Raw genomic sequence first — 17692 nt, 5'->3', positions numbered from 1 at the left:
TATATAAATTAACTAAATTAATCATTTTTATACAACAAAATGAAACATCACTTAACCAGAGCCCGTCTACGGAGAGCCTGCCCACTCCCTATTAAAGCGGGGCTCAGTAGTTTCGGGATTTCTTCGCTGTATTCTCGCTTTTTGCTCGCAGGTTTCTCTCTAGAGCTCCCCCACAGCTTCGGAATAGATATTTGACAACACTGTTGTAAAAACTCGTTGGCGATTCTCAGACATCAGAGGCTAGTAGATCAACGACATCAAAGCAGATGGGACATTCTTTAAAACGTCTTCTTCATTCGGGTTCGAACAGTGTGAGGGAGCGCAATAATGACAGCATTTTAGCAGATTTCTTTTGGCCATAAAGCAATTTTTTACATCGCGAGACCTGATATCACGCGATACTTCCTGACGCGGCGGCCGGCGGCCCGCCGGCTCAAAGTTGCAAGTGCGGATTTTCCGCTCACGGGCACCAGGGGGGTGCGAAACGACCACCATTCAACCCGAAATAAGTAATATAACCATTCCAATGACTCTGAAGCTGTTCAGTTAAGGTAAAAAAGTTACTTAGTTCACCTTTAAGTCCTATTGTACCGAATTTTGGTTGTAGTTCCACCAGAGTTCCACTGGGGGCGATCGCCCATGAGTGCAGAATGAATGGGAGTCTATGGGGCTAGACGGCTAAATTTGTCTCTTTCACCCGATTGCCGTTGAGAAATCTCAGATTCGATAGTAGGTTTTGCAAGTTCAACATGGGTTATAGGTCGAAAGCTGAATGAACGAGTACTTATGTCCTTTCGATTTCTTACAGGTTGAGTTGTTGTTGCCCATAACACGCTAGCATTCTGCAAATGAACGCTGATTGGTCAGTGAAGGACTGATTACGATCAGAGATACCGCTTGATGGCATCGTGGCATCCGAAGCGGGACCAGAAACAAACAAAACAAAAACTCGTCTAGCACGTGTATTTACCTGTGTCAGCTGTGTTGTCGATGCCTCGAGAGAAAAGAAAGTGCAGAGCACGAAAGCACCAAAGTGACTGAAGGATTGCCGTAAAGCAGTATCTCTGGTCATATGATGTGTATGATGTCATTGACACTTTAAAAGACTTTTTAAAGCAAATAAGTGACTCTAAAAAATCGAACACCCAGCAATGTGTAATTTCTTTGCATCTCCTTTCGAATACAATATTCAAATTACTAGACAAAAAATTATATCCTGAGAAAAGTGGATTTTGATGGGTATACTGCCATACACCTCCATTCATTCTGCACTCGTCCTGTGAGCGCCCTCATATGGAATCAAAGTGGAACTGCAACCATTTCAGAAGCCGGAAGTGTACTGAGAGTGAAACTTCTCGCCTTATTAGACATTCTCTGACTTAACTTACTTAAGCAGGACTGTGACGCTATTTTCTTCTGGAAACAAACTTTGTTGCATTTTCCTGTTATCTCTGTAAAGCTGCTTTGAAACAATCTGTATTGTAAAAAGCGCTATATAAATAAATGTGACCTGACTTGACACTTCACTATCCCATGAGGCCACGGAAAAGGATTTATGAATGGCAGTGAAGTGATGCAACTGATGTTAGGTCACGTGATAATGACAACATGGAATGTAGTACGTCCAGATTACATTTAAACTACACACACTCATACTAATAGAACATACTTTTTTAGCGATCATGAAGTAAATATTCAAAATAAGTACCTAGCCTACTCAAGAGAGCGTGTGATTTTGGACACAGCCTGTGTGAGACGCGAGAGAGCTAGTAAGGTCCTGTTGTAGCGCGTCATACATGCACATTCGAGCTTCTGCCATTTCTCAGTATGCGTTCCCTTGTGCCCTTGCGTTCGTTCATCGTCAACCGTCAAAGTTAAATTCTAATACTCAAGAACGCAAGTACAGAGGATTCATTAAAGTACCCGGATGTGTTCTTGATATTGAAGGTAGTGCAGAGAATTGAACCATTAGAAATCCCAGAAGACACTGCAGGTGGACCACGTACGGAAGCCTGTAAGCTTTAAACTTCTCGTTCTCACTTAAAGGTAGGGTAAGCAATTTTTGAGAGGCTAACAATAGCAAGCTTTGAAAGCATGAGATCCCTCCCTCCCTTCAAAGCGCTCTTCAAAGCCACGCCTTCTTCAAAACACATGAACTCACACAGCCAGAGCAGGACTGCCATTTCATAATTACGGTTACAGCATGGCATGAACAGTAAGCTTGTTGTTTGGTTCAGGAGGAACTGTAAAAGGCGGCTGCTGTTTGTTTGCAGTGCTGGGTGACTGTCTGTCTACAACTCTGCAAAGCAGAATGCGCTGATAACGTGTGATGTCTGCGTGTGCAGGGTGCGTGGAGTTATGGGAATACATATGTTGACAGGGAGGTAGGACATCATTGCATTTGGACAGCATCTTGCGGTTTCAGAATGCCAGTCTGTCAGTCAAGTCCGAAGCAAGATGCAATAACGTAACAATAAATAAAACATAACATCACAAACATGTCATAACCTTTTAAAACATTTCTTTCATATTATTATAGACATTATTTTCATACTATCTTGTATCTTATTTTACTGCGTGTATTTGTGAAAATGAGTATGTATGTTTTAGGGATGCACGATATATTGGCCACCATATCGGTATCGGCTGATATATGTTTTAATGTTATCATTATCGCCCCGATAAGAAAATGTGGCCGGTATATTAAAGCAGATAAATAATGGATTACCGTATTTCCTTCATCTGAGACACTTCAGATGCGCACTGTTCCCCAGCATGATAGTTTTGAATTGCTTGAAAAAATAAGCTGCATAAAATATAAGCTACATAAAATTATAATGACAACATTATATAGGACATGGCTTTTGGTGATTCTTTTAGTTTTGTAATCAGGCTCTCAAAAATTATATAAAAATTTAGATTTTGAGCCCCTGCCCCTGAAAAAAACTCTCTGCATATTCCTTTTTTGCATTGAATTGATAATAACTTTAATGTACTTGAAGTGTGCACCAATCACTTGGAAAATACAAGCATCGGATCGGAACTCTGTATCGACAGGCTACTCGATATTCAATGACTCGGATTGGATCGGCACGAAAAACTTGATCGGGACATCCCCATGGCTACAGTGTTCTTCCAAAGATGTATGCAGTTTTTTAAAATGTTATTTATATAGTTTAGCTGTACCTTTAAGTAAAATGATTGCTACTTAAGAAATAATTGACTTAGTAGTAGGCTACTAAAAATAATATGACTCAAGTAAGAGTAAATAAGTAGTTTGTTGAAAAACTCCTCAAGTTACTATAATACAGTACTTTATTTTTGATTTTAATTTTTTTATTAAAAATGGGGCAATATGAGCATTATAGGTGCTCCCAGTTCGCGTACTTATGCACTATTCTATGCTGTTTTGACATACCCTCCTGGGACCCAGGAATAGACTTTTGTCCACTGCAGTGGACATTATATTTTAGTGAATTTCTCGGACACAATACACGTCACAGTTTTCAGTCTGTATGTGCTGTAAAGAGCCCATTCATGGCTTTTCAGCGATACCAAAAGTTTGGAGATTTCACATGACAACAACTTTTCCTTGGTCTTTAAAAATGACTGATATTAATTTAGTGATCAAATTTAGCACTATGGTCATTTAAATTTAAATATGGTAATATTTTGTAATTATTCAGAACGGAAAACTTCCTTGTTAGTCCAAAAACAGCTTTTATTGTAACCAAGCCCAGAGAACGACATTTATGACATCATAGATAGGTGAAATAAGTATCTGAAGAAGAAGACCAACACCTAGTTCATCATCGCAACTTTGGCCCCGCCCACTGGCGTGTTAGTGAGATGGTGAAGAGCAATACAGGATCACTGGACTAAAAATAACATTACCTTCCAAAGGATCCTAATGCTAGGAATGTGGTTATTTTTTTTGAACAATGTGAATGTCTCAGTTGAGTATTATTATACATTATTATTATTATTATATATTATTGTATTTCTATTCCGTTCATTTCACTGTGGATTCTTTGATAAATCAGTCGCAATTTCAGCACAGGCTTTGCAAACAGATTTTTATGATATGGACTCAATTCGATTTTGTTGTTTCAGTGGACTGAAACAATATAAAAATATAAAATATAATATTAAAATATAATATTTTAATACATTCAATATTTGCAGCAATTGTTTGTTATCCTAAACATGTATAATATAAACTCATCCACATACGGTATCCACTACATTCCTGCTTGTTTATCTAAAAAAATTCCTTTTTTTCAACAGTTCCCTGTTCACAAAACCACTGGTACTTAGTCAAAAACCTGTGGTGAGTTTCTCATCTCTTCATTACTAAAAGCAAGAACGTTTTTTACAGAATAGCTGTTCTATTTAAATCACAGCTTCCCAACTTACATATTCTTGTTGTGAAGGATAGCAGATATGGTGCTTCTGTGCCCTTCAGCGTTCCTTTGTTTTATTGCATTATCTTGTGTGTCATCTGTGATTGCAGAGAGAAGATTATTATGTTCCTCAGAACAACTTACTGTCTGGTACACATTTGATGGTAAGTGGAATATCATTTTATTTTTTTTAAATCACACATACACAAAACTCACATACACACAAATATATGTTTTATATTAACACAAACTTTTTATATTTTTTAAAGTCTCTTGTGACCAAGACTGCATTGCGTTGATCAAAAATCTAGGAAAAACAGTAACATTGTGACACATTATTACAATTTAAAATATCTGTTCCTGTTGTATTATATTTTCAAATGTAATTTATTCCTGTGATGGAAAGGCTGCATTTTCAGCAATATTCCAGTCTTCAGTGTCACATGATCATTCAGAAATCATTATAATATGCTGATTTGATGCTCAAGAAACATTTCTTATCATTAACAATGTTGAAAACAGTTGTGCTGCCTAATATCTTTGTGAAAACAGTGATATATTTTTCAGGATTCTTTGAGGTCTAGAAAATGTAAAATAACAGCATTTATTTGAAATAGAAATAATTTGTAACTTTATAAATGTCTTTTCTCTAACTTTTGATCAGTTCAATGAGTCCTTGAATTTTTTTATGTCTTTAAAAATTCTTACTGACCCCAAACTTTTGAAAGGTATAGTGTGTGTACAGAAAATATAATTGGAAACCCACTTAACTAGTAAGCCACAAAAAAGGGTATAACATTCAGTATTTGAGATGTCTTTTCATTAAAACTCTCTCTTTCATCAGGACCGTTGTATTACCTGTCGTTGACTGTTTCTCCCTGCTCTCTAGGAGTGAATTTGTTCTCTATAACTTATACAATAATCCCAAGTAAGTTTATGAAAGATTTATGATGATTATATTACATAATATGGAACAGCCCCAGTTTAATTTAATCTTTATAAATGTGAGCTGATGACATTTGACTGGTTTTGTGTTTCAGTGTTCACAATCAACCGTACTGGTTATCATGTCAGTGTTTACTACAAAGGTCAGCTGTGGTTGGATCACGAGGAGCCAGATGTTCCTTGTGAGGATATCAAAATATGTTACATCATCAAAGGAGGTACAACATGTTAGAATGTTTACTACATTATCTTGCACTGTAGTGATGCAGCTGGGATATCAATGAGATTGCTTCCTTGTTTCAGAAACACTTCATGAAACCGTTCCTTTTTACTTAAAAAAGTTGAATGGCCCTGAGGTGAGCAATCAATATAATGCTTTATCCACTCTTATTCAATTTAAATGCAATGTATTATTTTAATATGATCCGTAAGACATTAAAAATATATATATATTATAATATACACAAATGAGATTAAAAGCCATAATCTTATAGTTAAATCGATTTCGCTATTTTACTTTCCAGGGAGAGTATCAGACTTATCTCACTGTAAACGTTGTTGATGACCTTGGAAACAAAGTGACATTACAATTCAATGCCTCTATAGAATTAAAAAATGATGTCAATAAGAAGAACAATTTTGTCCCACAGCTGGGAGGACTTTAGGGCAAACTACATGGAGTATACAGCTTCTTCTTTTTTGAGGGATATGTCATTATTCATAGTTTTGGTTCTTTTTTCTGGGCAGATCAAGTGATCGTCAGTGCATATGAGCGTCACTGTAATGATTGCTCAGTTCTTGTTTTAGACATGGAAAATTACTTACAGTAAGAGAAAACACAAGATAAATTTATACAGCCGTTCAAAATTTTGGGGTCAGAACGATTTTTTTTTAAAGAAATTAATACTTTTATTAAGAACGGATGCACCATAAATCAGTTTTCAATCACAAAAACTGATTTTGATAATAATCCAAAAAAAAATATTTGATAATAATTTGAAATGTGTCTTGAGCACCAAATCGAGAATATTAAAATGATTTATGAAGGATCATGTGACACTGAAGACTGGAGTAATGGCTGCTGAAAATGCAGCTTTCCCATCACAGGAATAAATTACATAAATTATATATATATTCAAATATAAAACAGTTCTTTAAAATTGTAATAAGTAAAAAAATTTCAATTCCCTTTCGATAACAGTTCACTCGACATTGCGTCAGTAGCTGACGCTATTGGGAAAGTTCCATTCTCTGAAATGCTGAAGCCTGATTGAATTGCGTCTGCATAACTACACAGAAAAATGCCGTCTTCTTCTTCTTAGTCAGTAAAGAAATGATCTTCGCACTGACGGAGAAAGATTTGAAAAACCCAGGATTGAAAGATCGAATTTCAGCAGCGTTTGTTGCAAAATGTCGCGTCAAGACTGTGGCACCTGCAAGGCACCCCTCGGATGAGCACTCTGAGTGTGTTGCCTGCCTGGGCCGCCCGCTCGTGGTTCACATTCTTTAAAGGAATCTCGCACTCCCCCATTCTCATGGCACTCCTTCAAAAGCCTAGAAGGAAGAAGCACCAGAGTCACGGGGCTGAGCAAATGGGACAGAGTGTTTTTTCCAGAGGTGCATGAAGAGCTGACTAAGTCGTCAAATCTGTTGATGATTCATCCCTCATCTCTCTAAGCCCTGCAGGGCCACATCACCCCTGGTAGCCAGGGCTTACACAGCAGCCGGCCAAGCAGGATCTGCCCTCCGTACGATGGCAGTCCAGCAGGTTTTACAGGCCACACTCCTTCCAGTCTATGGACGAGTCAGGCCTGGATCCATCTGCCTTTAAGGTGCTGTGGAGCACGACCGACCTCAACCTGCGTGCCAAGATGACGGCCCAAGCAATTGGCCACTCGATGAGCAGCTTGGTGGTCCTTGAGCGCCACCTTTGGCTGAACTTGACAGAGATCAATGTGGCCGACAAGACAGCCCTCCTTGACTCCCCGGTCTCTCCAATGTGCCTTTTTCGGCTCGGTAGTGGACGGCTTCACCCCAGGTCGACCGAGCAGCCCGTCAATCTGATTCCAGCATCTGCTCAAGCCCAGCCCAAAGCAGAGCCTGAAGTCAGGCACTGCCTCCCGGACCGTTAAGCGCTATCCATTCCTCAAATGTTAGGGCCCTCGCCCCTGGGTAGTGTTGGACCCTGAGCAGCAGCCCGAGCAGTCCTCCTCACTGTCAAGGTCCTGGGAACAGAGCTTTATCCCTGGACCAGGCTGGCAGGGCCTTTTCTCTGCCTTTTAAGCTAGGACAGTCCTGCGCTAATAACACAGCGCTGTTGGATTGCATTCCCCATAGCGTCAGCTACTGACACAATGTCGAGTGAACCATTATTGAAAGGACGTTTTGGTTACTAACCTCGGTTCCCTGAGATGGACGGGAATGAGACATTGCATACCCTTGCCGTGTTATTATGCTTGCACTGTTAGCGGTCGATTCTCCGCTTTCCTCAGTCGAAAAATTATGATGAAATGCCACTCAGCGGTGGCTTATATACCCATTGCGGTGCGCTTAAACGCCATTTGTCTGTGTTGTTACACAGAGGTGATTTAATCAGGCTTCAGTATTTTGGAGAAAGAGACTTTCCCCATAGCGTCAGGTACTGCGCAATGTCTCAGGGAACCAAGGTTATGTAAGTAACCAAAACGTTTTTACTGTATATTTGATCAAATACAGTAAATGCTGCTTTGGGGAGCATAAAAGGTTTATTTAAAAATCTTACTGACCCTAAACTTTTGAATGGTATTTAACAAGATTTATTAAGACAGTTAATGTTTTAAGCATAAACCTTGATAAATATATAATATTTTATTTCTTATTTTATAACCTTTTCTGTGGTGTGTGACTTAGGAGAGATGTTATATTTTCTATTCGATTTGTTTTTAATAATAAAGTAATTGTCTAAGTCTGGACTGTTGAGGAGAGTCATGAAATGGTTTTAGTATGTTTGTGAAGCTGAAACTGTGAAAATGTAAATAAATGCCATTTAAATGACATACTCTCTGCATTCACTACTTTCTGTTTACCAGCACTTCTTTGTTCACATAATTACAGGTACTTACAGAGAGAAAAAAAATCATGGTTCAATCCAAAAGAGAAGTTTTACAATAATGCAGTGCATTGTTGTGTCCTGCTGTTATTAGATCAATATTTGAAGACTGATACACAAATGGTATGAAACCATTAAGGAGAGGTTTTGCCACTGGTTTGTTTCATTAAAGGAGATCAGCAATGGTGCTTCTGTACCTTTTAGTTTTTCTTTGTCATATTGTGTCATTGTCTTGTATGTCCTCAGCAGTGACACAATTGATTTGCTCTTCAGAAAGTGTTAGCGTTTGGGGCAGCTACGATGGTAAGATCTTTTTGTTTTTCAATGGTTTACTTATTTACTCAGTTTGATCTATACCTCAGATCCTTAGCTACCAGCAAAAGATAAGTGATAATTATTAAAAACTCAATGGATGTTTTTTCAAATAGATTATTATTTTTTTATTTTATTTCAATTTACATATTAATTACTGTTTATTTGACAAATTATGTTTATGAATCATGAGTTCATGAATCACCTCATGTGGGATTTGAATGCTCTCTTAAACCAGGGCCATTGTATTACCTGTCAGTGACTGCATCCCCCTGCTCTATAGGAATGACCTCATACAATTTAACATATACAGTAATTCCAAGTAAGTTGAAAAGATGAAAGATTAATGCTTTATATTGGTTATATTATGCATATAATAATGTTTACTTTATGGAACTGCCCTTCACAATTCAAAACTGATCCTGTTTAATATTTATAATAAGTAGTACACTTAATAATAATCAAAAAAGTTATTATTAATCATTATTATTATCAATAATTATATACTTTATTTTTATTTTTTTATTAATCATTTATTTGCTTTGTTTTGTCCTTCAGTGTTCGCAACCACACGTATGGGGTTTCATGCTCTTGTTTACTACAAAGGTCAGCTGTGGTTGGATCACATGCAGACAGATATTATTTGTGAAGATTTAAAAATATGTGACATCATCAAAGGAGGTACTGCACATTAGAATGTTTTACTACATCCTTTACAGTGTTTCAGCAGTGCATTAATCTCACTAATGAGACCACATTCTTGTTTTAGAAACACTTCATGAAACAATTCCAATTTATGTGAGGACATTTTATCCCCCTGAGGTGAGCAATCAACATGCTTTATCTTTTCCAATACAAATGACTTTTATGATTGGGATGTATAAAAATATATAGCAAAATTATATAATAATATATGTCATATAACAAATTTTCAAATTTTTTCCCCGGTCTAGGTTTCAAAACTAACAATTTACTCTTTCCAAAATAAACAATGTGTTATATCTTTATGATCAAGTTGAGGTAAAAAAAATATATATATATATTTATGTATTTTGCCTTCTAGGGCGAATTTCAGGTTTATGTGAATGTGACATTTGTTGATGACCTTGAAAACATGCAAACAGTCCATCTCAATGTCACTGGGCAGGTGAAAAATCATGATGTTATGAGCAAAAGTTTTCAACAGATGGGAGGGATGTAGGACGAGCTAAATATGGTATGCTGTTTCTTTTTCTCTTTTTTTCCTTTTTTTTTTGGAGCAGATATTCCATTCTGTGTTTTCTGATAAGATCAAATGATTGTCAGTGGTTAATTCATATTCATAAATCATTAAAGCAAAGCCATCTCAAAGTATTGATAATGTTTTAATGGCATTTTGATGGCAGTAAAATTGACATGGGCACTGGCTTTGATCAGACTTGTAAAAACACATTATACTCTGGTCGATGGTTCTAATGTCTGTGTGTTTGATATAAAAAAAACTAATGACATTTATAAACTTTTTTTTCCCAATAGGTGAGAAGTTTTGACTAGTCCAGCAATGTGATGCCACACTTCCTCATGTGAACAGCAAGGAGAAAGGAAATACCAATTTGTTGTTTCAGTGGACTATTTTAATACATTAAATATTTGCAGAAATTGTATGTCATCATGTTTGTGATGCTGAAGTATAAAACTGAATAAAGTCATGCACATACACTACATTGTTTCGTGATTTCATCTCATGGACAAACTTCCTTTTTTCAACAGTTCCCTGCACACACACAAAAACAAAACACCTGCGGTGGGTTTCAAACCAAATGTGTTTTACAAAAGTACACTACAGTGCATTGTTAAAAGCAAGAACTTTTTTTACAGAATAGTTGTTCTGTTTAAATCCCAACCTCTAAACTTGTACATAACCATTCTGACCATGAGAGTTTTGGCCACTGGTGTTGTTCATGAAGGATAGCAGATATGGTGCTTTTGTGCCCTTCAACTTTTCTTTGTTTTATTGCATTATCTTGTGTGTCATCTGTGATTGTAGAGAGAAGATTATTATGTTCCTCAGAACATCTTACTGTCTGGTACACATTTGATGGTAAGTGGAATATCAAATATTTGTAAAAATCACACATTCTCTCACACACACGCACATATATATATATATATACAGAATGTACATTTCAAAAGTACAGTAAAAACAGTAATATTGTGACATATTATTACAATTTAAAATAAATGTATTCCTGTGATGACAAAGCTGAATTTTCATTTAATCTTCAGTTTTACGTGATCCTTCAGAAATCATTCTAATGTGCTGATTTAGTGCTCAAGAAAGCTTTCTTCTTATTATCAGTGTTGAAAACAGTGCTGCTGAAACCGTGATAGATTTATTCTTTGATGAATAGAAAGTTCAAAATAAATAGAAATATTTTGTAACATTCTAAATGTCTTTAATGTCACTTATGGTCAATTTAATGTGTCCTGTCTGAATAAAAAATAAAATAAAATAAATCTGATTTAAAAAAAGTTTTTAAAAAATTACTGACCCCAAAGTTTTGACAGTTTAGTTCAAAAATATAATTGGAAACCTAGAGATTGGCATGGTTTTATTTCAGTTAGCCTAATAGCTAGTTTGATTTGCATTGAGAGATGATCTTATGGAAAGTACCCCATGCCAATCTCTAGGTATGGTGAAGGCTATGTGATGATGTGGGGCTATTTTAATTCCAAAGGCCAAGGGATCTTTATCAGGATGCATAGTATCCTAAAAAAAATTTTTTTTAAATACTTAAAAATAAAAATCTGCCTGCCTCTATGGGAATTTAACATAGGGGTGTACACACTTATGCACCATGTATTTTAAGGAAGAACATTTATTTATTTACGATACATTATTCATTCACAAAGAAAATTGGTGTCCTTAAAGGTTGGATTTTTCCTAATTTTTTAAATTAAGGCATTAAGTTCAATTTCCAAAATATGATTTTTTATTCCTCCTTTAGTCAACTTTAGCATGGGTGTATTAACTTATGCATTGCACTGTATGTATGTACAGTGAGGAAAATAAGTATTTGAACACCCTGCTATTTTGCAAGTTCTCCCACTTAGAAATCATGGAGGGGTCTGAAATTGTCATCGTAGATGCATGTCCACTGTGAGAGACATAATCTAAAAAAAAAAATCCAGAAATCACAATGTATGATTTTTTAACTATTTATTTGTATGATACAGCTGCAAATAAGTATTTGAACACCTGAGAAAATCAATGTTAATATTTGGTACAGTAGCCTTTGTTTGCAAATACAGAGGTCAAACGTTTCCTGTAGTTTTTCACCAGGTTTGCACACACTGCAGGAGGGATTTTGGCCCACTCCTCCACACAGATCTTCTCTAGATCAGTCAGGTTTCTGGGCTGTCGCTGAGAAACACGGAGTTTGAGCTCCCTCCAAAGATTCTCTATTGGGTTTAGGTCTGGAGACTGGCTAGGCCACGCCAGAACCTTGATATGCTTCTTACAGAGCCACTCCTTGGTTATCCTGGCTGTGTGCTTCGGGTCATTGTCATGTTGGAAGACCCAGCCTCGACCCATCTTCAATGCTCTAACTGAGGGAAGGAGGTTGTTCCCCAAAATCTCGCAATACATGGCCCCGGTCATCCTCTCCTTAATACAGTGCAGTCGCCCTGTCCCATGTGCAGAAAAACACCCCCAAAGCATGATGCTACCACCCCCATGCTTCACAGTAGGGATGGTGTTCTTGGGATGGTACTCATCATTCTTCTTCCTCCAAACACGTTTAGTGGAATTATGACCAAAAAGTTATATTTTGGTCTCATCTGACCACATGACTTTCTCCCATGACTCCTCTGGATCATCCAAATGGTCATTGGCAAACTTAAGACAGGCCTTGACATGTGCTGGTTTAAGCAGGGGAAACCTTCCGTGCCATGCATGATTTCAAACCATGACGTCTTAGTGTATTACCAACAGTAACCTTGGAAACGGTGGTCCCAGCTCTTTTCAGGTCATTGACCAGCTCCTCCCGTGTAGTTCTGGGCTGATTTCTCACCTTTCTTAGGATCATTGAGACCCCACGAGGTGAGATCTTGCATGGAGCCCCAGTCCGAGGGAGATTGACAGTCATGTTTAGCTTCTTCCATTTTCTAATGATTGCTCCAACAGTGGACCTTTTTTCACCAAGCTGCTTGGAAATTTCCCCGTAGCCCTTTCCAGCCTTGTGGAGGTGTACAATTTTGTCTCTAGTGTCTTTGGACAGCTCTTTGGTCTTGGCCATGTTAGTAGTTGGATTCTTACTGATTGTATGGGGTGGACAGGTGTCTTTATGCAGCTAAAGACCTCAAACAGGTGCATCTAATTTAGGATAATAAATGGAGTGGAGGTGGACATTTTAAAGGCAGACTAACAGGTCTTTGAGGGTCAGAATTCTAGCTGATAGACAAGTGTTCAAATACTTATTTGCAGCTGTATCATACAAATAAATAGTTAAAAAATCATATATTGTGATTTCTGGATTTTTTTTTTTTAGATTATGTCTCTCACAGTGGACATGCACCTACGATGACAATTTCAGACCCCTCCATGATTTCTAAGTGGGAGAACTTGCAAAATAGCAGGGTGTTCAAATACTTATTTTACTCATTGTATATATATATATATATATATATATATATATATATATATATATATATATATATTTCAACATTCAGTATTTGAGATGTCTTTTCATTAAAACTCTCTCTTTCATCAGGACCGTTGTATTACCTGTCAATGACTGCTTTTCCCTGCTCTCTAGGAGTGAATTTGTTCTCTGTAACTTATACAGTAATCCCAAGTAAGTTTATGAAAGATTTATACTGATTATATTACATAATATGGAACAGCCCCAGTTTAATTTAATCTTTATAATTAAATAGCTTAACTAACTTTGATGTGAGCTGATGACATTTGACTGGTTTTGTGTTTCAGTGTTCACAATCAACCGTATTGGTTATCATGGCAGTGTTTACTACAAAGGTCAGCTGTGGTTGAATCACGAGCAGCCAGATGTTCCTTGTGAGGATTTCAAAATATGTTACATCATCAAAGGAGGTATAACATGTTAGAATGTTTACTACATTATCTTGCACTGTAGTGATGCAGCTGGGATATCAATGAGATTGCTTCCTTGTTTCAGAAACACTTCATGAAACCTTTCCATTGTACATAAAAAAGTTTAATGGCCCTGAGGTGAGCAATCAATATAATGCTTTATCCGCTCCAATTTAAATGTGATGTATTATTTTAATTTGATTCCTCAGAAATGAAGTACATTAAAATATGTGACCCTGGACGACAAAACCAGTCACATGGGTAAATTTTATGAGATTGAGATTGATACATAATCTGAAAACTGAATAAATAAGCTTTGCATTGACGTATGGTTTGTTATGATATGACAATATTAAGACGAGATACATCTGAGGGTGTAAAAAAAATCGAAACATTGAGAAAATCGCCTTTAAAGTTGTCCATTTATGTTTGCGATTGTGCTGCATTCACTCACAAAAATAAATGTTTTATATATTTACAGTAGGAAATTTACAAAATATATTCATGGAACATGCACTGTAAAAAATGTCTAACCCTCCCAAATCAAAAATTTAAAGTGACCGATAACATCTAAATTTTTCAATTGGCCCAAGTGAAATTCTTGTTGCAATAGTCTGTTAACATTGGCTCAATGAGAAATAATACGTCAGACTAATTGAAAAATTTTGCCGTTATCGGTCACTTGAAATTTTTGACTTGGGGATGTAATTTTTTTTTACAGTGTGATCTTTACTTAATATCCTAATGATTTTTGTCATAAAAGAAAAATCTATAATTTTGACCCATACAATGTATTGTTGGCTATTGCCACAAATATACCCGTGCGACTTATGACTGGTTTTGTGATCCAGGGTCACATATACACTATATTAATATAAATAATAATAATAAAAAATAGAAATACGATCAAAAATCTATAATTAAACAGATTGCCGTATTTTACTTTCCAGGGAGAGTATCAGATTTATCTGACTGTAAACGTTGTTGATGACCTTGGAAACAAAGTGACATTACAACTCAATGCCTCTATAGAAGCAAAAAATGATGGGAATAAGAATCATTTTTTTGTCCCACAGCTGGGAGGACAATAGGGCAAAATACATGGAGTATACAGCTTCTTCTTCTTCTCTTTTTTTCTTCTTCTTTTTTTGAAGTAGATGTCATTATTTACTCTGCATTTTCGGTTTTGTTTTCTGAGCAGATCAAGTCAGTGGTTAATGCATATGAGCGTCACTGTAATGATTGCTCTGGAGTTCTTAGTCATTCTAGTAAATTAATTTAAAAAAATTGGCATGCACACTGTTTTGATACCAGGTAGTATCAAACATTTGAATTCTAAATAACATTTCGATTCTGCCAAATAAGACTGCACCCCTTCAGCCCGCACAGCAGTCTGTCAATTAGGAACTTGATTCTCCTTCCTGAATGGCGCATTATCAGCTGCTGAGTATTATCATTCATTCAGAATCGCCGTCCTATTTGAAGTTTAGACAGACTGAAATAAAGGAGGTTAAAATAAGAGCCCTGGGCAGCTTCATTCACAGTGTCTGCCAGCAACCAAGAGTTGCTCTTACTCATTTCTTCTAAATATGTGATTTGTGAGACATTACCTTATGGCACTTGATCACAGAAACACGAGTCATCATATTATATATTGAGTTAAAAGTTATGGTTATGTTAATGAATGTAAATGAGAATAATTTGTTAGTATATCTTTCTGAAAGTGTTTCTGTGTGTATTGATTGATTGTCCAATATTCTAAAACAAACATTCCATAATAATAAAGTACTTTAATAATTATAAAAGCATATACTAGTGTATATATGTACTGCGTGTGTGTGTGTGTCTGTCTGTCTGTCTTAAACCCTACGTTATGGGGACATGAGTGGCAGTATCCAAAATCCTTGTCCTTGTGGGGACATTTTTTTGGTAAATTATATATATAATATGTGACCCTGGAGCACAAAACCAGTCACATGGGTAAATTTTGTAAATAAAGCCGAATAAATATGCTTTCCATCGATGTAAGGTTTGTTAGGATAGGACAATTTTTGCCTGAGAGTGCAAAAAAATAAAAGAATTGAGAAAATCACCTTTAAAGTTGTCCATTTATGTTCGCGATTGTACTGCATTCACTCACAAAAATAAATGTTTGATATATTTACGGTAGGAAATTGACTAAATATCTTAATGGAACATTATCTTTACTTAATATCCTAATGAATTTTGGCATAAAAGAAACATGTTAAGATTTTGACCCATTTGCCACAAATATACCCGTGCTACTTGTGACTGGTTTTGTGATCCAGGGTCACATATATAAATTATAAAATTTGTATTATTGCATATTATCATTACAACTTAACATCCAAGAATATTGACTGTTTTCTATGTTAATATATTGTCAAATGTAATTTATGTGATGGCAAAGCTGAATTTTCAGCATCATTAGTTCAGTCTCACATGATCCTTTAGAAATCATATAATTTGTTTTGGTGCTCAAGAATCATTTCTTATTATGACCGCCGCTAGCGTAGCTAGCGAAAGCGGTCATATAGGGATTGTCAAGGTTTTTTTTTTTGTTTTTTTTGTCATCTACTGAATTTTCCGTCAACGATACCAGGGACACCGAAACACCGGGGAACATGAAATTTGGTGGGCATGTAGCCCCACTAGACTTTTACGGAAAAATTTCGTTTGGTCCCCGGGGGCCACTCCCCCCCCCCCCCCCCCCCGCACTGGGCCCCCCCAAACCCAAAAAATGCAGTTTTTCCTAAATAACTACCTGAACCGTGGCACCGAGGATGAAGACATTTTTATGGTATGTTGGTCTTAAGGGCCCACATCAACCTAGCCCATAATCACTCATTTGTGATTTGCGCCCCTCCCATAAAAAATGAAAATGCAATATTATTCTGCTTTAATCACCCCTATCTTCAGTTGAGATGTTCAGAACTGCACCATATTTCATGTGTATGAATAACTTGACATCCTCTGGGGGTATGCTAAGTTTCGTAGAATTTCATCCATGGGGGGGTATAAAATAAATTCATTTATGTGCACATTTAGTGACTGTACACTCATCGGCCTGTAGATGGTGCTGTTGAGCGAAGGGTTGCTGGTTTAGGATGATACTGTCACACACACACATGCAGGAATACAAACAAACGCAAGCATGCACACACACTGACATCCACACGCACAGACACACACCTATACACACACATACAAATCCACATGCACAGACACACACACACAAACACACACACACACACACATGTACGCACGCACACACACACACAAACACACACACATACACACACACACAGACAGACATGCACATACTACTACTTTTTTTAGGTATCAGCCATATACCCGATTTACCAATACCCAATGTGTTATGCTTGGGCAGTATACTAATGACGTGGGTGGGACATGTTTCATGCCATGTTAGATCACATCCTGAGAGTCTACGCTTTCAGAAAATATATAGTTTATATAGTTGAATCAGTTTTCTCTTCATGGTACAGACCAAAATGTATTATGTGTACACTTTCTTCACCTAAATCCACTGTTATGAATGTGACATTTTCACATTACGGATGTTAAGTGTCTAAACTAATGACTTTTGATATAAAACTTAAATAGTAATAGCAAATAATTACAAAACTCTAAATTATCCACAGGAATACTCCAGACAGTCTTTTAAAATATACAACTTATATACATAAACACGCAATACAGCCAAATTGCTCCACGTCATTTATTTTTGTGGGAAGCCAGTGCAGGCCTGAGCGGCGGTCATATTTTGTACCGCCATGCGGTACATCTAGTTATTATCGAAGTTAAAAA

General features: G+C 36.7%; 1 protein-coding gene across 1 annotated transcript; it reads left to right on the top strand.

Moving 5' to 3' along the window:
- Nucleotides 1-4373: 4373 nt before the first annotated feature.
- LOC311291240 (uncharacterized protein) lies at nt 4374-10447 on the top strand. The gene is made up of 10 exons (XM_084410162.1): nt 4374-4567; nt 5248-5331; nt 5444-5566; nt 5652-5704; nt 8683-8739; nt 8987-9070; nt 9307-9429; nt 9518-9570; nt 9812-9964; nt 10264-10447. The coding sequence occupies exons 1-5, from the start codon at nt 4444-4446 to the stop codon at nt 8686-8688; spliced, it is 390 nt and encodes a 129-aa protein (XP_084266288.1). The 5' UTR covers nt 4374-4443; the 3' UTR covers nt 8689-8739; nt 8987-9070; nt 9307-9429; nt 9518-9570; nt 9812-9964; nt 10264-10447.
- The last annotated feature ends 7245 nt before the right edge of the window (nt 10448-17692 follow it).

The sequence above is a fragment of the Rutilus rutilus genome (assembly GCF_951802725.1).
Source record: "Rutilus rutilus genome assembly, chromosome: 6".
Classification (NCBI taxonomy): Eukaryota; Metazoa; Chordata; class Actinopteri; order Cypriniformes; family Leuciscidae; genus Rutilus; species Rutilus rutilus.
Note: the sequence above shows the minus strand (reverse complement) of the source record. Positions and strands in the feature narration are given on the sequence as shown.